At 37.6% G+C, this 21,404-nt stretch overlaps 1 protein-coding gene across 1 annotated transcript in view; it reads left to right on the top strand.

The window, feature by feature from the left end:
- The first annotated feature begins 4,262 nt into the window (after positions 1–4,262).
- Positions 4,263–21,404, top strand: part of gfpt2 (glutamine-fructose-6-phosphate transaminase 2) — a 30,446-nt gene continuing 13,304 nt past the window's right edge. Inside the window, exons 1-7 of the mRNA XM_051678079.1 lie at positions 4,263–4,402; positions 5,962–6,069; positions 6,631–6,726; positions 7,452–7,577; positions 9,278–9,336; positions 14,856–14,990; positions 20,158–20,219. Coding sequence (XP_051534039.1) covers positions 4,396–4,402; positions 5,962–6,069; positions 6,631–6,726; positions 7,452–7,577; positions 9,278–9,336; positions 14,856–14,990; positions 20,158–20,219 — 593 coding nt within the window. The 5' untranslated portion in view covers positions 4,263–4,395. The remainder of the gene's footprint in view (positions 4,403–5,961; positions 6,070–6,630; positions 6,727–7,451; positions 7,578–9,277; positions 9,337–14,855; positions 14,991–20,157; positions 20,220–21,404) is intronic.

The raw sequence follows: 21,404 nt of genomic DNA, 5'->3' as shown, positions 1-21,404 counted from the left end.
GCGTGGTTGTGACGTGGCATGGAGCAGGCTCGGGCGTGGCTGTGAGGTGGCATGGAGCAGGCTCGGGCGTGGCTGTGAGGTGGCATGGAGCAGGCTCAGGCATGGCTGTGATGTGGCATGGAGCAGGCTGAGGCGTTGCTGTGACGTGGCATGGAGCAAGCTGAGGTGGTGCTGTGACGTGGCATGGAGAAGGCTGAGGCGTTACTGAATCAAAAGATGGCGCTAGCTCAGCGACCATGACGTGAAACTCTGGCTCGGCGGCCATGACGTGGAGCGCTGGCTCGGCGGCCATGTCGTGGAACGCTGGCTCGGTGGCCATGTCGTGGAACGCTGGCTCGGTGGCCATGTCGTGGAACGCTGGCTCTGCATCCGCCTCCCCCACAGTGAACATAGAACCAGTGATCTGCAGGGCAAGGTCGATATACTGAGCGAGGCTGAGGGAACTGCGACCGCCAGGCATCAAAGTGGAGATAGGCTCATTTAGTCCAAATCGGAAACAGTCTTTGAGGGCCACCTCATTGAAGTCCACCCGACAGGCCAGAGCGCATTAGTCCTCCACATAGTCCTCCAGGGGACGATTCCAGGAGCTGGATTGCTGGGTTTATTGTTTGGTCAAGTATTTCTGTAACGATTGGCTGCTGGCAATGACGATGACGATGATGATGATAAGAACCCAAGTGCAATTTATTTACAAAAGTGAAATCCAATAAACCCTGACTATAAACTAAACAAAACATAAACATGAACAACTTGACTAGACATGACTAGACATGACTAGACATGATTAGACATGACTAGACATGACTAGACATGGAACCAACATTACCAAACACATACACATAATACTTGACAAAGGGCAATGGAAAAAATGAGGGCTTAAATACATGGACATGGGAGAGCATAACCAATGAACAAACAGAAATCTAAACAAGATAATTAAACAATAAACCAATGAAAACAAGACACATGAACATGGAGGGAAAACAGGAATCACATGACTAGGGAACCACTTGACATGAACCAGGAACTAGAATTTTCAAAATAGAAGACATGAAATACAAGAATCAACAAAATACACATGACAAGTATGATATAAGTATTATATTCATATATAAGTATTATATACTTGTAGTATTTGTAGTATTTTAAAGATTCAAGTATTGCAAATTAAATGCAAAATTTAGCAAAATGAGCTGCAAAAATAAAGGGCATCTTTTGGAGCACTTTTGCTTCTGTTTCACACATGACAATAAAAGACTGAGTACAAGCTGGTCCTGAATAAATTATTTAATCAATGACAATAATGCCAATTGTGCATAATTAAATTTTTTACTCTGTGCTTGTGCATTGTGGGATTTAAATCCAAGTGACTCGAGTGTTTTGACTACGTTCACCATAATTCGTTCAGATCCATTTAATGATTCGTTCAGTGACCATTTCTGGTGATGCCACCTGGTGATGTCTTGTGAAATGAGTTAGTCACTGAATCATTGATCAAAAAAATTTGTAATCCTTTAAAATTTGAATGTCTAAAGACCTACAAAGAGACTTTAGTAGAGGTTTTATGCATTACAACAAGGGTCGGCAACCTATGGCATGCGTGCCAGCATTGGCACGTGGAAGCATAATCACTGGCACACCTGCAACAGCAAGAGAGGAGTAGAATATTTTATTTATGTATATTCTGCACCTGCATTCCAGTCTACATCTTGATGTAATCCTTCTTCGTGATCACGCAGCATGTTTTTATGAGCTGAATGGGAGGCTAAACAATGTTAAAATGTGACGAGACTGCAGTATACCCAACAGACTCGTGCAGCGCGTGCAAGCCATTCGCACAACACCAGCCGGCAGCGCTTCAGTTTCGGAATATCGCACGAGTAAACAGACCCGCTTTGCTTCGGTCAGGCTGCGCGGATGACAGCCTACATTCCTTGTTTCGTTTGTTTCTTTTTGCTTTTAGAACAACACGTAATGCAGTAAGAAAAACACCACTATTAATCCTTGAGATTTCCAACCCAGCAAACAGGTACACCCTCAAAATTACATGGTCACACTCAAAATTACTTTAAGAAAATCTGAGTCTGTTCAAAATATAAATTAAACTTGGAAATAAATTTTAGGATTTTGGTGGTGCGATTCACCAAAAAAGGCTAAATAGTTGATCGGCATAGCTGTGATGCGCGAATGGCTTGCAAACGCAACACGAGTCTCATCACACTTTAATAGTGTTTATCCTCCTATTCAGCTGATGAAAACACGCTGCGTGAACATGAGGAAAGATTACATCAAGATGTAGATTGGAATGCAGGTGCGAAAAACTTCATATAAATAAAATAGACTGCTCGTCTCTCGCTGTTGCTTGCATGCTGGTGATAACCCCTCTGCGTGATTTTGAAAAATGTATGATATAGTATAAGAAATATTTAAGATTCCACACAATTTCGAGATCAGTAATCAAATAAGCAAATTTGTGACAAACTGTGTTAACACGTTTTGTACAAAAGGACAGGTTTCCTTTCATTAAAGCATTTTCACAAGATGCTCTGTGAAAATTCACATGAAGGATCATGATTAAAAATAAACGATTAAATTAGAAAAATGCAAAATGGGGGGGGGGGAGGGGGAGGGAGGGGCTCAGCAGCCATTGACCAGGAAAATTTAAAATGGCACTCCATGTCAAAAAGTTTGTCGACCCCTGCATTAAAAGAACAAAGCAAATCTATCATTTCCCTACAGTTTGTGAGCTACTGAGCATGACTTTTATCAAAAGACAACAGTACTAGCCTTATATTATCATGAGTTTCATTAATGTCCATACGTTTGCATGTATAAAAAAGCGTGTCTACAAATCTATTCACTTCAGTAAAGTGCCGAAGTGTTCTAAGAATACAGCAGATCTATCTTTTTTCTTACAGTTTGTTGACTGCACACCAACATCTAGTTAAAAAACAGGAGCTGATATTAAAAATAGCTTTACATATTTAACACAGATCTAGTAATCTGCTTAAATTGGCAAAAAGAACTGATCAAACTTTTACCTCACAAACATAATGTAAAAAGCATAACTTAATGAAGACTCAGGCACTAACATTAACTCCACTTACAATGTGTGCTTAAAAGAAGGATTGTCCTTTGTTTTTGTTTTTGTTTCTGCAGTGCATTTCACGTAATGCTGCCAATCAAGAACGATATGCCGATAAATAACTCTCGTTTGCGTGTTCCTCATCTCTAGATTATTAATTTAGATCAACATCAATGCTGATAAAAACATGGATAAATGAGCATTGTTGAAAGCAGCTTTGTAGAAATGAATGGAGCCGTGTTGATTAGACTCTCTGACTGATGGCCTGTTACGTAAGGGTTGTTTCAGCTCATGAAACTCACCTGTGATTGGCTTAATGGTTGGTCAAACAACCCAAAGTAACAAAACACAAAGAAAACTGTATTCAAATCCTCCATTTGGACTTGGAAAAGTGTGGGGGACCGTATCACATTTTTTAAAGAGTGTGGGGGATGTGTCCCTCACGTCCCCTCTGGCTGCTACGCCCTTGCTTTACAGTAAGGTTCTGTTTGTAACATTAGTTAACTACATTTGGTTAACATGAACTAACAATGAACAATACTTTAACAGCATTTATTAATCTTGGTTAATGTTAATTTCAAGATGTACTAATACATTTTTTAAATTAAATGTTGTCTACATTAACTAATGTATTATAAACATATTGCAAAGTGTTACTAATTAGCCTTATAAATATCTGTAATATATACTATATGCAGTATATTAGGCATAATAGCTTTATTCAGAAACAACTGACATATGTGGTTTGTCCCACTGATCAGTAGTTTGTCCTCATTTTCATAGGTGTGTGTGATGAGTGTATGCAGCTCCTGGGTCTTGTGTGTTGCGAGAGGGAGGAAGAAGACAAACTGGACCGGAACATGCATGATATATACAAAAAGTGTTTAAACATAAGTACTATTAACTTACTATACTAGAACTATTTCTATAACAAACATGTCTTTCATCACCTCCTTTCCAAATACATGCATTATGTAAACAAACTATGTATGTGTGTGACAGTTCACAGCCTATATTGAGCGTATTTACATTGTCATATTTTTTTAATCACATAAGTTGAAAAACCGGCTTCGGTTTAATATAAAAAAAGGATCATTTGCACTTAACCGGGATGAGACTCACACTCCTGTCAGTCAGCCAGCAGTGGGCGGGGCTCCCGTTGTCAGAGGTGGAGCAGGTTCGATATTATAAGTAAAGCGGCTGTTTGTAATTTCTTCTGGAAGTCTTTGGATCATCTAGTGACTCGCACTCCTCCGCTTCACCACCAGACCCTCCATACTACCTTCAGTTTGAGAGAAGATACTTGAACGATGTGCGGTAAGTTCAGCTTTTATATTATTATGTCACATAATGGATAGGAATACTGTATATTAATCGCGTTGATAAGTGACTACGCTTGCCGTTTGTTCTCTCGCGATTTAGTATTGTTATTGCCGACATTGAAATTATTTGTCACTATATGTGGATGTAATTATAGTACAGTCTGATGGCTGCGTCATTATTTAAATATAAAGTTTGGCTTGTCTGATTATCAATAGTAGTAGTGACAGTTCAGGTGACAGATCCGGTTTGCAGTGACACGGATGTGTCTCAGAACCTGATAAACTGCTTCGACAGCATTTTTTTTGGACATTATTAGTTTCCTTTAACGATTAAAGATATTGTCTAAATAGGTAGCGCACTAGTATTTGAGACAGTCAGCATACAGTCTGGCTCCACCATGCGACGTGGCCGATGTGTCAAATGTGACTTTCTTATCTGCTCCTTCACTTTAACCAGAATATGTCTATAAAATACTGATACTTATCTCTGCCTGTACTGGACATGTAGTGCAATATGTGTCTCTGTATATGTATATTGTATATATATATATATATATATATATATATATATATATATATATATATATAAACAATTATATATTGAATGTTGTATCTGTATTAAGCTTAATTATTGTATATTTACAGTATACAAAGTACTGTATGTATTGTGTGCTGTGTAGATTGTGTCTGGCAGCAATTCCCCTTATGAGATTTATAAAGTATCTATCTGTCTGTCTGTCTGTCTGTCTGTCTGTCTGTCTGTCTGTCTGTCTGTCTGTCTGCCTGCATGTTGTTGTTAATTAGTTCAAATCGTAATATGTTTCTTTACTGTGTAAATATGAATCTACTTAAAAGGATAGTTCACCCAAAAATGAAAATTCCCTCATCATTTACTCACCGTCATTCCATCCAAGATGAGTATGACTTTCTTCCTTCTGCTGAACACAAACAAATCTTTTTAGAAGAATATTTCAGCTCTGTAGGTCCATACAATACAAGTGAATGGTGACCAGAACTTTGAAGCTGCAAAAAGCACATAAAGGCAGCATAAAAGTAAGCCATGCGACTCCAGTGGTTAAATCCACGTCTTCAGAAGCGAAATGATAGGTGTGGGTGAGAAACAGATCAATATTTAAATCACTGTTTACTATAAATCTCCACTTTCACTTTCACATTCTTCATTCGTTTTTGGCAATTCACATGCTTCATGCATATCATCACCTATTGGACAGAGAGAAGAGTTTATAGTAAAAAAAAAAGAAAAGGACTGAAATATTGATGTTTCTCACCCATGCCTATCATATCGTTTCAGAAGACATCTGAGACGGCATGAGATTGAGTAAATGATGAGAGAATTTTCATTTTTGGGTCAACTATACCTTTAAGGTCATATGTTAATCAGATAGATAGATAGATAGATAGATAGATAGATTTTGGCACACATTTACAGAATAAAACTTCTTTTGGGCTCATTGGTTCACTATATTGTCAGAACATTTGTCTTCATCCACCACTAGTATCTTCAAGCATTCTGTGTGACCTTGTATCTGGCAGGAATTTTCGCCTACCTGAATTACAGAGTGCCACGGACGAGGAAGGATATCTTTCAGACCCTCGTGAAGGGGCTTCAGAGGCTGGAGTACAGGGGTTATGACTCTGCAGGTAAGACCGCCACTCCCACTCCTTTGTGAGGGTAACGTTAATGTTCTCCACAGGTAAGAGATACTGCTCAAGATGTGAACACTGGCCTCGTTTCTTGCATTTTGGCAGCACAGTAGGCCAGAGTGTCAATTATTCCATTGCTCTTGCCGAAGCAGTCAGGCGATACTTGTGTGAAGGGGATTATGAAAAGGTTTGGCTATTCTAGTAATTCCAGTGAAGACAAATCTTAATGCTACAGTATAAAGTGACATTCTAGAGAATTGTGTGATTCCAAATTTTCAGCACCAGTTTGGTGAGGACCCTTATTTTCAATGCCCCTGTGCAGAAAGCGAGGATCTATAAAGAATTGGTTTACTGAGTCCTGCTTGCACAATGCCCAGACCTGAGCCCCATTGAACACTGCGAGCCAGACCCCATCGCCCAACATCAGTGCCTGACCTCACAGATGCTCATGCCATGGCTTTGCAGTGTATTTATATGTGTGTGTATGTGAGAAGGTTCCTGTGAGTTGAATACCTTGATGACCTTGTCTTTTAATGGATGCTGTGTATTTTTGGGCAGGTATTGCAGTAGATGGTCCAGGGAAGGATCAAAAAGCTGACATCAAACTCTTCAAGAAGAAGGGGAAGGTGAAAGCTCTTGATGAAGAAATCTACAGTATGTTAACTTTCTTTATCGAAAATCATCTTCTAAATATCTTCTCTTTCTTCTCATCTTTTCTTTTCATCTATTCATGTCTCTTCTCTTTTCGCATATTCAAATCTTTTTTCGTCTCTTCTTGTTTCATCTTGTCTCATCTCATCTTGTCTATTCTCTTTTTGTTTCTTCTCGTCTCTTCTCGTCTATACTCATCTCTTCTCGTCTTGTGTCATCTCTTTTCTTTTCGTCTGGTCACATTTCTTCTTTACTCGTTTTGTAACTTTACTCTTCTATTTTCACCTCTTCTTACATCTTCTCTTTTCATCTATTCAAATCTCTTCTCTTTTCTTCTTGTTGTTCTTCTCGCCTCATCTGGTCTCTTCTCGTCTCTTCTCTTCTCGTCTTGTCGTCTCTTCTCTTTTCTTTTAGTCTATTCACATTTCCTCTCTTCTCGTTTTGTCTATTCTCGTCTTCTCGTTATTCTTCGCATCTTGTCTCGCCTCTTCTTGTATCTTCTGTTCTCTTTTCGTCTCTTCTTTTCTCTTTTCACTTATTCATGTCTCTTTTCTCGTTATTCATCTCGACTCCTTTTCTTTCCTCTTCTTTTTTCTTTTCTTCTCTTTTCGTCTATTCTGATCAATTCTTGTTTTGTCTCTTCTCTTTTCAGTCAATTTTCTCTTTAATGTGTTTTGTATGTTTCTAATGATTAATTTTCTCTGCTTTTTCCCTGTTTGTTTCATTAGAGAGTGACTCCATCGATCTCGATGCAGAACTGGACACACACTTTGGCATTGCACACACTCGCTGGGCCACGCACGGAGAGCCAAGTGCTGTCAACAGCCACCCTCACCGTTCAGATAAGAACAATGGTAAAACATTAAGAGAGATGTGAGACAGCACAATTCAAGTGACTGACTTCAGTCGGAACCTAAATACAGTGCTATGGTGGTCATCCGGTTTATATCCAGTCATTCAGCTGCTGTTGCCATAAATTCACGAGCTCTTAAACTCCAAGAAAAGACGGGATTGGGCAGCCAACAGAGGCTTTAAAGCCATTAAGTTTTGATTGATAACAAAAAGCTTGCAAAGGCTTCAGTGCTGTGAATAACAGTGCAGATGTGAAAGTTCACCTCTGAAAATAAACACCTTAGTATGGGTTAGAAACAGACAGCAGGAAGTTCCTTTCGCCCCAGAGCAGCAGTAAGCAGAGGCTGTTTGGTGTGCCACTGTTCCCAGATTAGGTTTCTCTAGTCCATATAGACATTGAATATAATCTATAATATCGACATGTACAGTGCGGTCCAAAACTCTGAGACCACTAGAGAAAATTATCTTCTAATTTATTGTAACATTTTTTTTTACTAATTATATTATCATTAATTTGAACAATAAGTTTAATTGAAAAATGCACATTTAGCACTGGGTTAGCCCCTTTTGCTTTTTAATGACAGTGTGCACTCAAACTGACATGGACTCCACAAGCACACTGTGCATACTCTCTGAAGGCGTTCCATTGTATGCTGGACACTTGTTGTCTGCTTTTCCTTCACTCCCTGGTCCAATTTATTCATTAACAAATTGAATTAAATTACACAAGGGCACAATTTATATTTGTCTACAAAACAAACTTTAAGCATTCAAGTATAAGCCTTTAGATCAAAGGGTCTTTAAGATCATTAGAAATACAGGTGTCTAATATCGACTGGTACTATAGTTGTTTCAATGAGTAGAAATGGTTACAAACAGTAGTACATATATATAATTACTACACTAAACAAATATTGCATAGATCATATTGTCAAACTGCTATGCTTTACAGAATGCATGACATTCCTTGAGTGGCTTGTGAAAGTGTCAGCCATTTTTGTCTAAGTATTCACTTCTATGTGAACTTCTGCAGTTAATCCAGGATGGACTTCAAAGACAGTGGTCATTAATCTTACAGTTCATAAAAAACTGGACCTTAACGCTTACATAGTTTACAAATCTTAAACCATGACCTGCACTGCACATAAATAACTAATACTGGCAGTAAATTCATGCTGGTTGGCCAGAGGGGAACTGACCCCCACAGTGAGCCTGGTTTCTCCCAAGGTTATTTTTCTCCATTAACCAACATCTTATGGAGTTTTGTGTTCCTTGCCATAGTTGCCTTCAGTTTGCTCACTGGGGTTCTAAATACAATTATTATTAAATTGTTTAATTTTATACACAATTTACAATCATATTTAATCAAACTACACAATGATCACTCTAAGACTTTATACATATTACAGTAAAAAATTTGTTAATTCATGATTTTCTGTAAAGCTGCTTTGAAAGGATGTGTGTTGTGAAAAGCGCTATACAGATAAAAATGACGACTTGATGACTGTTATTTATGTTGGATTTGACAGACTGTTTTACAAGTATGTTGTAAAGAGAAATGTGGCTAATTTTAGCATTTGTATAAGTGTAACAAAAAATGAGAGTATAAATTTGAGGTTAAGTCAGTGAACTTGTATCTTGAATAATTAGACATTATAAACCAATGACTCATTAATTGATTCTCTTTACTTTTTTTCTCTAGAGTTTGTTGTCATCCACAATGGCATCATCACAAATTACAAGGAGCTGAAAAAGTACCTGGTGAGCAGTATTTTTAAACACTCCTTGCTGTCGCTGAAGTGTGATTACAGTTTTTCTGAATTGCTAAAACACTAAACCCCATTCTTGGAACCAAATGCTCAGTGGCCTAAACCCATTTGTCGAATCAATCACTCTTTTCGCAAAAATCTAAACACATTCTCACTCACTAAATCACATTTAGCACTGTGATGCACTTGTGTGCACAACTACAACACAGTTGTCATCATTTACACACAAGGACTCAAAATTGTTTCTAATGATGTGAAAATGTGATGCTGAGGCAGAATTAATCTCTCATTGACTTTGATTTTGCAGTTGCACAACATATTTGAGGGAGTGCACTGCAATGTGTTTTTCATTTATAGTGTTCTTTGGGGTTTTGCACTTGGACTACTGTATTTTTACAGTATGCAAGTGCTGAATTTACGGACATTCAATACTGTATTACTTGCAGTACTTACAGTATATGATATATTCACTGTACTACTGTAAGTTGTGATTACTATACTTTTTTGACAGTAATTGCAAAATGTGCTTACTATATACAATAATATATTTTTTTTAAATCTGTAACTACATGCCCTGGATGCTGTGTTCTCCATTTTCTGATGTAGTGTCTAATGAATGCTCTGTGGTGTTATATATGTTGACTTGCTGTTTTTATGATCTCAAAGCATTGTTTGATTTTGAGCACAGATGAAATGGTTTTGAGGCGATTGTTTGGTTTTGCCGGAAGAGTCAGGGGTTTTGTGAATGTAGTTTGAAGATTTGGTTTTGTGTTTAAAGTTGTGAGAAAATGGGGGAAGGTTTCAAGAAATGTGTTTTAGCAATTCAGAAAAACTTTAATATGTGCAGGGCTTTCCTGTTCATTATTCACATAAAGAGCAAATGTCGCAAGCCAGTCTTCTGATGTCATAACTTTTGTGATAAATTTTATTTTAGGGTGTGGACTCCAAGACAAGAGTCATGTTAGGACAAAGTGTAGAATATAGTATTAGCACTAATTCGGTTAAACGTAGATATGAATGAAAAATGTTTGCTGTAAAAAAAAAAAAAAAGTAAAATAAATAAATAAAAATAAATAAATATATATATATATATATATATATACATACACAGTTGTGCTCAAAAGTTTGCATACGCTTGGAGAATTGGTAATATATGAACCATTTTTAAAGAAAACATGAGTGAGCAGGCAAAACACATTTCTTTTATTTCTTATGGGATTCATATTCAACTATAGGTTATAACAGAATGGCACAATCATAAAACAAAATATGGCAACTATGATAAAAATGAGATGATCCCTGTTCAAAAGTCTGCATACCCTTAGTTCTTAATATTGTGTATTGCCCCCTTTAGCATCAATGACAGCGTGCAGTCTTTTGTAATAGTTGTCTATGAGGCCCCAAATTCTTGCAGGTGGTATAGCTGCCCATTCGTCTTGGCAAAATGCCTCCAGGTCATGCAAAGTCTTTGGTCGTCTTATATGAACCGCATGTTTGAGATCTTCCCAGAGTGGCTCGATGATATTAAGGTCAGGAGACTGTGATGGCCACTCCAGAACCTTCACCTTTTTCTGCTGTAACCACTGGAGGGTCAACTTGGCCTTGTGCTTATGGTCATTGTCATGCTGGAAAGTCCAAGAGCGTCCCATGAGCAGCTTTCGTGCAGAAGAATGCAAATTGTCTGCCAGTATTTTCTGATAACATGCTGCATTCATCTTGCCATCAATTTTCACAAGATTCCCCGTGCCTTTAGAGCTCACACACCCCCAAAACATCAGTGAGCCACCACCATGCTTCACAGTGGGGATGGTATTCTTTTCACTATAGGCCTTGTTGATCCCTCTCCAAACATAGCGCTTATGGTTGTGACCATAAAGCTCTATTTTGGTCTCATCACTCCAAATTACAGTGTGCCATAAGCTGTGAGGCGTGTCAAGGTGTTGTCGGGCATATTGTAACCGGGCTTTTTTGTGGCATTGGCGCAGTAAAGGTTTCTTTCTGGCAACTTGACCATGCAGCTTATTTTTGTTGAAGTATTGTCATATTGTTCTCCTTGAAACAATCACACCATCTTTTTCCAGAGCAGCCTGTATTTCTCCTGAGGTTACCTGTGGGTTTTTCTTTGTATCCCGAACAATTCTTCTGGCAGTTGTGGCTGAAATCTTGCTTGGTCTACCTGACCTTGGCTTGGTATCAAGAGATCCCCGAAATTTTCACGTCTTAATAAGTGATTGAACAGTACTGACTTGCATTTTCAAGGCTTTGGATATCTTTTTATATCCTTTTCCATCTTTATAAATTTCCATTACCTTGTTACGCAGGTCTTTTGACAGTTCTTTTCTGCTCCCCATGGCTCAGTATCTAGCCTGCTCAGTGCATCCATGTGAGAGCTAACAAACTCATTGACTATTTATACACTGACACTAATTGCAATTTAAAAAGCCACAGGTGTGGGAAATTAACCTTTAATTGCCATTTAAACCTGTGTGTGTCACCTTGTGTGTCTGTAACAAGGCCAAACATTCAAGGGTATGTAAACTTTTCAAAATTTCACAATTTCTGCCAGGGTATACAAACTTCATATATATATATATATATATATATATATATATATATATATATATATATATATATATATATATATATATATACACTACCGGTCAAAAGTTTTGAAACACTTACTCATTCTTTATTATAATTTGTTTTTCTTCACATTTTAGAATAATAGTAAAGTCATCAAAACTGGAATAACATAAATGGAACTATGGGAATTATGTTGTGACTAAACAAAATCCAAAATAAATCAAAACTGTGTTATATTTTAGCATCTTCAAAGTAGTCACCCTTTGCCTAGATGGGCACTTATTGGCTGCTTTTCTTTATTATTTGGTCCAAGTCATCAATTTCAAAAACTTTTTTTTTTTTTATTATTATTACATTTTAGTTTTATAATGAAATAAATTAATATGGTGGCACAATTATATTTTTGTCTACAAAACTAATTTAAACATTTAAGCATATGCCTTCAGATCAAAAGATTTTTAAGATCATGAGAAACATTTCAGTCAAGGGTTTAAAAACTTTTGACCGGTAGTGTATATATATATATATATATATATATATATATATATATATATATATATATATATATATATATGTATATATATAGCACATTAATTTCTGTGATTAGCAGTGGACTGTTTTGTGCATAAAAAATTAACGCAATTAATGCAGTTTCTGTTTCTTGCACTTCCTGAAACTTCTAACTTCTACTAACCCACCAACTTCACTAACCACATTTTAGTTCTTTGAGACAAAGTATAAAGTAAATTTATGATTATATTTTCATGTTTGTTTTAATGTACCATGATTAATCACAGAAAATTGTGTGATTAATCATGATTGAAACATTTACGATACACAGCCCTAAAATATCCTCCTGAGACCCCCACTTGACTGCTGGTTGCATTTTTCATATCCCTTTTTGATTTGTAACTAGTAGAACCTAATAAACAAGCATAACATTGTATATTATGTTTCAAGTAGTGTTAGTTATTCATGTTTTTGAGACATTAAGCTGATTTTCTGTAAAGCTGAATAAATAATTCTAATTATAAGTATCATCCTATCATTGCAAACCATATTAAAATAAAATGTTGCATTATAAAATTCTGAATCTATGTATTGATTACTATTGTCCCATGTCAAACATGTTGAGTGGTCCAAACATCATCTGCAGCCTGAAACTGAACTTTTGGTTGAATTTTTGGATTGAATGCACTAAACTGCATAGAAAGCTATAGGATGCTTCCTAACTTCCAGTGTGCTGTCTTTCTACACTGGTCTCAGAACAGTTTGAAATGCACCTTATTTTCAATTTTTCAGCTTTTGGATGAACTCACTTATTCTCAATGTGAAAATGCACAGTAAATACTGTATATAGGATTGCATTAATTAATGTTAATGAATATAATCGTATTGGACAGTGATAACAAAATTAAACATAACAAAATGTATATTAAAATGAAGCGAAATGACCCACAGATGTGTTAAAGTTGGAAGTTATTCAAAATAACTAACATGTTTTTTCTTCTTATGAGGAAATGCAGTGGCAGTTTCCTCATATGTGGACATCATGTTTATCAGGGTGCTGACGTGCAACAGATTTTTAAAAAGCGGCATATCAAATGAAACTAGAGACTTTCCTCTTTACAACCAAACAGGTTTCAATTAAAAAACTTAGAGATTTATTACCAGAGGCACTTTTGTTGGCACTGCATCCATAGGAGCGCTTCAAGGAAATCAACGGCATACTTTTGTGTCATGTGACTCGGTGTGGCAGAAGTTAACCTTTTAAATGACAGTCTAGTGTCTTGTGAACAGTATTCAGTCACTTTTTATTCAATTAAATTATGCATTGTGTATAGTGAAGCCAAAATACAATGTCCACGTATGTAGACACGGGGTCGCACTAGGATATATGTAATTTTTTCTTTTTCATTTTTCATTTATTTTTCAACAATAATTTAGTTTTTCATGACCAATATTTCATGAAATAATCTCACCATCAGTACCTATAATCCCCACAGCCATGTTCCAACATCTAGTGGAAAGTCTTCCTAGAAGAGTGGAAGCTGTTAGAGAGGACTAATTCTCTATTAATCCCAGTTAACAAGCACATATGAGTGTGGTTTTTGGGTGTCCACATACTTTAAGCCTTATAGTGTAACTTGTTAAAAATTTACTTCAGACACTGGTTTCTAACATTAGGATCCTTCAGAATGATACAGAGTTGCAGCCAGAAACAACACAATATGTGGCCGATTTGAAAACATTTTCTCATTGTTAGTTTGTCTGTTTAAGAAAAGTATTATCTATTCTACTTTGTCCTTATTACCTCACCTTGTCTTGGTCGAGCCATGTTTCTGATCACCAAAGAAGCATTGACATGTAAATGCAGGCGGTCACGTTTTAGGTTTCTGATGTCAGAAATCCCAGGATATTATAAAGAGCGGTTTCAATAAATGAACTGGGAAGAAAGTTTTGATAGTATGTTTTCATAGTACAATCACCTCTTTAATTGCAAAAGATCAGTGAATTTTTTTATTTCTAATCATATGACCCCTTTACAGTAAGAGTAGTTTGTGTAGAAACTGTTTTGTAGTAGTTTGAGTTTGCCCAAGGAAGGACATGAATCAATTTTCCAGTAATTGTTTATGATGTAATTGTAATATAATTGTTTATATATGAACAGTTTAAGACCACAGATAGTTTAATGACTCTGTTTGAGATAATAGTGTGACTATCTTGTTTCTGTGGCGCATGTCACATTTTTATGTAAGCAGCATCATAGTAGACATCTACAAGGTTATTGCAGAATGTCTCATAATACTCATTATATAAGTATTGAGGAATTTCAATTTTCTCTGCCACTTTCCACTAAGAAAAAAAGTGTGTTTTGACAATGCTTGCATCTGTAACCATGGCTTTCTCATCCCAACCCATTAATAGGTTTCCAAAGGCTATGAGTTTGAGTCGGATACAGACACAGAGGTCATCCCTAAGTTGACCAAATATCTCTATGACAACCGCGAGAGCGATTATGTGTCCTTCTCCACCCTTGTGGAGCGCGTCATCCAGCAGCTGGTAAGCATCATTAGTGTGTGTGTGTGTGTGTGTTTTTGTGTGTGGTTAGAGGGTGGTCTTTCTCTCATGCCTCTGGGAACCCTCGTATTGTGAAAGTTAAAGACCAGTTGTTGCTCAATTACAGCACTCTGAACGACTCATAGAGAAAGTTCAGAAGCAGCGCTTTGTTTGAATGTTAGTTACATGTTGCTTCATCCCCATGATATATATTTTTTGTTTATTTCTTATGCTGCCAAACAAAGGCAAAACACAGTAACTACAGCAACACTGAAAGAGAAAAGTTTGGTGTGGATTTTCTTGTTTTCTCTGAATCTGAGCATACTTGAACAAACCCATCTGTTACAGCACAGATTATAGTCAAAGAGATCCGATTTTGTTTATAATTCAAAACATTTAAAAAAAAGTGTAGTTACTGCATTTTGCCTTTGCACAACAGCATAGTTCTCGCTTATCATTTAAGTCAGGATAATGTACAATCAGGCGGTCTTTATCGCAAAACAAACCCACACAGGGTGATCAGGACCTTGCTGGAAGCAGATAAATAAAAAAATGGACATAAAATATTAATTTGAGTTAAAATGATTTAATTATGTAATTAGAAAAGAACTGTAGAGTGATACAAGAGACATTAAACTAGCACAGCTGTGTTGGAAATTGGTTGCCTGGGACAACAGTCAATTTTACAGTTTAGCAGTCATTATACGAACATATTTTTGTATAATTGCCATAGAATACTGTGATTGACCAATCAGAATCAGGTATTCCAGAGAGCTGTATAATAATAGAGTTTAGTTTGCTAAAAACGGGGGTCAGATTCACAAAACGTTCTTAAGAAGAAAATTCTTCTTTACATGGTGTTTTATTAACAAAGTTCGGGAGGAGCAAGTTCATTTAATCCAACCAATCACACAGCCAGAATAAGAGTATATAAACAGCTGCTTACCTCTACGTAGCATTGCGAGTTTCCGACATCCCACCACCTCCCCATCTCCTCTTATTTATTCCATCAATACTAATCCAGCCCGGGGGTTCGCCAGGGACAGCAAACCACATGTTTTTCACTGCAGGATTACATTAACTTGCGAACTACTGAATACCATTTTCTTCTTAATTTCTCTCTTAAGAAAAAGTTACGAATATTTCTTATTCCTGAAAAAAAAACTTCTTAATAAAGTTCGTTCTTTTTTTTTTTCTAAAGATAAAAAGAATTCAGTTTCTTAAAAATCATCGAAAAATAACATCTTAAAGTTAAGATAACCTCCGAGTTGTCTTAAACCCCAAATGGTACGATATTTACTGAATTTACGGGGTCATTTCAAATGTTACACGCTCAGTCATGTTGGGTAGGAAGTCGCAATGGACTGTTTATGTAGAAATGTGATTTTAGACCAAAACAAGTTTTTCTATCTTTTGCAATCTTTAGAGTCCATAGAAACATAATAATTATATCATCCACCACACTTTCCTACGCCTGGTGCTGAATTATCCTAATCAGCTGGGAGGGGGATAAAGATGAGCTGGAGGCACCAGTTAGAGAGAGAGAGAGACACACGCGGCCGCTGTGTGTGTGTGTTTGTGTGTTTTATGTTATGTTTCTTTATACCATTAATGTTTACGTTGACTGCTCAGCTGGTTCCTGCCTCCTCCTTGCCCATCCTTATCCGTTACACTGTCCTTTTCTTCTTTTTTTCTTCTTTTTTTTTTCTTCCCAATTTGGAATGCCAATTGTGCTCTAAGTCCTCGTGGTGGCGTAGTGACTCGCCTCAATCCAGGTGGCGGAGGACGAATCTCAGTTGCCTCTGTGTGAGAAAGTCAATCCACGCATCTTATCACGTGGCTTGTTGAGCGCGTTACCGCGGAGACCTAGCACGTGTGGAGGCTCACGCTATTCTCCGCAGCATCCACGCACAACTCACCACGCGCCCCACCGAGAACGAGAACCACATTATAGTGACCACGAGGAGGTTAACCCAATGTGACTCTACTCACCCTAGCAACCGGGCCAATTGGTTGCTTAGGAAGCCTGACTGGAGTCACAGCACGCCCTGATTCGAACTTGCGACTCCAGGTGTGGTAGTCAGTGTCTTTACTTGCTGAGCTACCCAGGCCACTGTCCTTTTATTCTTAAGAAAAAAAGTAAGATGTTCTTAAGAAAATATTTGGGAACTTCTTAAGAATTTTTCAAGAAATACACTTAGGAAAATTCTTACTGATTTCTTATAATTAATTCTATGAACTTATTTTTTCTTAAGAACATTTTCTTGAATCTGGCCCCTGATTTTAAGTTTTGAGAACTTTATACAGTCAGCATCTTATCTGCAAGGCCTTCAATATGTCAATCACACAGTTAAAGTTTGGTCTTCTTCACTATCAGTTATACAACAAATAACATTTATTAGCACAGGAAGGCAGAATAGCTCTCCCTCATCTCCAGGTAATTAATATTAGCTAGATTTTCAAATGAGGACAGTTGAACCTTGTTTTATGAGTCATTGTCAGAACCTTTGAACAACTCCCATGGCAATAACATTCTCTGCTGGGAGCCAAAAGTTCAGCTCTATCCAAAAATTGTTCATCAACGACGCTGTATGATCAAGGGCCATACCCTTTACAATACCCTTGACAGAACTCCAGTCCTTATCATAAGTTTATAAAAGACCAGGCCATCCTATCAGGACAATAACTTTGTGACTTTCTCCCTCTTTTCAGCATGAGACTCTGTTTTATGGCACCTTTGGTAAATTGATTACACTATCTAAACTGCAATGTTAGCCCCCACCATCTTAGTGACGGAAGGCTGGGAGATAAATGGGTAATAAATTTTAAGGCGTACATTTGGATTTTACGGGATCACCACAAGCGTCTAAGCCTGTTGCAATCTGCGCAGCTAAAGGAGGAGGGTGGAAACGTTAACTGGCCATCCTACTTTTAAAGGAACAAAAGAAGAGAGTTAGAGAGAAAGGAAAAAGTCTTACCCTGAGGCTAACTGAAAACAGGCTGAGGCTGTTTGAAGGAATAGCTCACCCAAAAGAAAAAAATTCTGTAATCATTTACTCACCCTCATGTAGTTTCAAACCAATATGACTTGTTCTCTGTTAGGGCTAAGCGCTTAATCGAAATAAAATCGAAATTGCGATATGACTTTTTTTTTGTGATTATCAAACGCATAGTAACTAAAAGTTACTATCCAAATCTAAAGTAAGAGAAAACGGTTTAGCACACATAGGTTTCTGCCAGTGGACCCGTCAACAACTATCTGGAAATAAAACGAAGCAATGGAGAACAAAAAAATTGCGACGTCTTTCTCAGATGCAATGTTCGTTATTTACACCAATGTCACAGGGAAATTGTGTCACTGTGGAGAGAGCTGCTTACTGACCGAGCCGTATGTATACAGAGGTAAAGCAGTCTGATCTCATATTGAAATCGGAAACAGTAGGTTGACTTTTTTTTTTAGTTAAAATCGGTTTGTGCTTTCCAAAATTCGGAAGTGTTGTTGCGCATTTGGGCAAGTGTGAGCTCCATTTTCCGTGTGTAATGTCCACGGAGGGGCGCCAAAAGCAAGTTGTTTTCAGCTGCACAGGCTGTAATACAGTGAAGAGGAATGCATATTTTCTAAACTGTACCCCTCAACCCAAACCCCAAACCTAAACGTAACCATCAGTGGAGTAAAAATGTAATGTTATAGTGAAAAATGCAACGTCCGAATTGCACTCATCACTGATTATGCAAACGCGATTGCTTTCTGGTTTCAATGTGGGATCTGAATTTTGGCCTCCCACTCCACTGATGATACACACTTCTGGTCGTGGCACAAGGGAAGGTAAGCATATTTTAGCCAATGCAAAAATGTTTGATAGGAGATGGCTCTTGTCGGTGAGTTGGCATAATGTGACCGATCGTAGGGTATTGGAACTCTCGGAAACAGCACGCCAAAAATAGTCTGTATTGTCAAAGGGTCCTTTGCTGAACTTAACGGGTTCTTTAAGCTGCTGTAAAGAACCATTGAGGAACACTTATTTTTATCTGTGTGTGTGTGCTGTGGGCAGCGAGTCAGGAGACGCTGAAGGAGGAGGCAGGGGCAAATATTAGTTCCCGCAGCACACAGAGAGGGCCCCTATTCCTCTCAGTTCATTCCTCACTGTGGGGCTCTGTTCCTCTCAGCTCCCCTGCGCCCCCTCCACCTCTCTAGGCCTCCCCTTCAGGCCTGATCCTGAGCTGCACTGGGAACTAGAGAGGGGAGCTGACGAAGAAATGCGAGACTCTTAACTCTGCCCGTTGAACAGAATGATGATGTTTCCATTTAGATCTGTATCATAGCTCTTTTGTTGTCACACTCGCTCTGTTTCAAAACCTTGTTAGCTTCTTCCTAAGGAACCATTTTAAGGCACTATAGGCTCACACCTGATGCAGAAGCTGTTCCAAAAGGTTTTCAGTTTAAAACTTAATTATGCTGCCTCTTAAGATACATTGTTTTGTTCTAAATTATAGCTGAGACACAGTCTTCATCTGTCTGTCCAAGTTGCATGATGAAATTGTGGTCTGATTAAGTTGTATACATGCTGGATGATGCTGAGCTACAATCATATTATCTAGGTCTGTTTGTCTGACTTTGAACAGGCCTTGATAATGGGATTGTAGCCCGGTTCGTCCACAATTGGACTTGGGGTTATGCACATATTCCAAAAGACAGAGGCGGCACGCAAGGTTTATTTAACACTTAAGCATTTACACAACATTTTAGAAAGACAAATTATTGTTTTAGTCCGACTGAAATCAAACTTTTAAAGTGTATGTAAAAATGTACTGGCTGAAAAAATGCATCTAAGATTATAAATATAATTAATACGATACTAAAAAGTATAGATACAAATAATTTAAAACAAGTAAAACCAAATTTAATAAAAATGGGTGAGCTATGTATTTTTATGTTTATTAGAGTATATCTTCTGTGCGCTATTTCTATAATGCACAGATTTGCTTTCTATGTAGAACGTTCCAAATTAGTCACTTATGAGGTTCCATTTCAGGAAGGATGCTGCCTTAGAAGGCAGCAGCCTATGTAGTCAGTAGGCAGATATTCAGCTTACTAGGTTTTGGAACAGAGCGCCTGAATAATCTATACAAATGTTATCTTATTCACTGTTCTTTCTTGATTTTTTCTCAGGAAGGGGCATTTGCTCTGGTTTTCAAAAGCGTCCATTTCCCAGGAGAGGCCGTTGCCACAAGGTCAGCAAGAGCCACGTTTTTTACAAACTGTAAAAACTCAAGTTTCCTTATTTCTTACTACTACTTTCATTTTCTGACTTGTTCTCTCTGTCTTCTGAGAACTATGTCACCTATCCATGATCTGTTGCCAGAATAGATTTTGGACTTTTAGTCACGCTTTACACCTATTAAGACAAAGATCCTGTGCTTGACCAAGAATAAAACTAAAATAACAAAGGTGTTTATTCAGCCATGCATGGTTGGATGGTACTCTGACCCTGTATATATAATTTTGAGTCAACTGTGGCCAAGACTGAAGTTAATTATTCCCATCTGCCCGTCTTTGATTGTAAACTAATGTGTTGTTGGCTTTTGTCAATTCTGTCCTGCTTTGAAGATCTTAAGTCAGAGCTTGTTGCAAGACCCTTTAGTGTGGGTTACTGCACACACACACTAAAAAAATACTTTGTTTTTTTGAGCCATCAAAGAGACTTTTTGATAGGCTATTCATGGAACTGTTTGTTGCTAAAAATGAAATTTGGAATAATTGTTTGTGGTGTTTGCTAAGGCAAACATCACTATTTCAATTGCTCATACTTATTATTAAATCTTGCCCTGCCCCCACACTGCTTGTGCCATGGTTGCCAGAACACCCCAGCAACCGTCTACTAACGCCCTACCAACCACCTACTAACACCCTAGAAACCACCCAACACACTGTAGAATCCACCTACCAAAGTCTTAAAGGGATAGTTCACCCAAAAATGAAAATTCAGTCATTGTTTACTCACCCCTGTGATGTTATAACCCTATATGACTTCATTTCTTTTTCTTAACACAAAGAGAGAAATTGTGAAAGAATGTTGTGCTCAGTGATGTCATACAATGGCAGTTTATGGTGAATACTTCTTCAAGCTTCAAAAGAATGAGACTCGTGATTGTTATGAAAGCATACGATAAGGTTTGGTAAGAAACAAACCGAAATCTAATGTATTATTTAGTGAAAATGTTCACTGACTGTTGACCTCTTGTGTGCATGTTCATGATAGAGCACGAGAGCAACAGTTCACGCAGCGCCCTAGTGACATTGGTACTACATAGTAGTACTAGGAAATCAAACAGAAACATAGAGGAGGCTACAGGCAGCCACAGTCACATCATGTTCTAAACTGAAGGCAAACGATACACGATAAAAGGTATATTTTC

This window comes from Myxocyprinus asiaticus, chromosome 38 (genome assembly GCF_019703515.2).
Source record: "Myxocyprinus asiaticus isolate MX2 ecotype Aquarium Trade chromosome 38, UBuf_Myxa_2, whole genome shotgun sequence".
Taxonomy (NCBI): domain Eukaryota; kingdom Metazoa; phylum Chordata; class Actinopteri; order Cypriniformes; family Catostomidae; genus Myxocyprinus; species Myxocyprinus asiaticus.
This window is presented reverse-complemented; position numbering and strand designations above follow the sequence as displayed.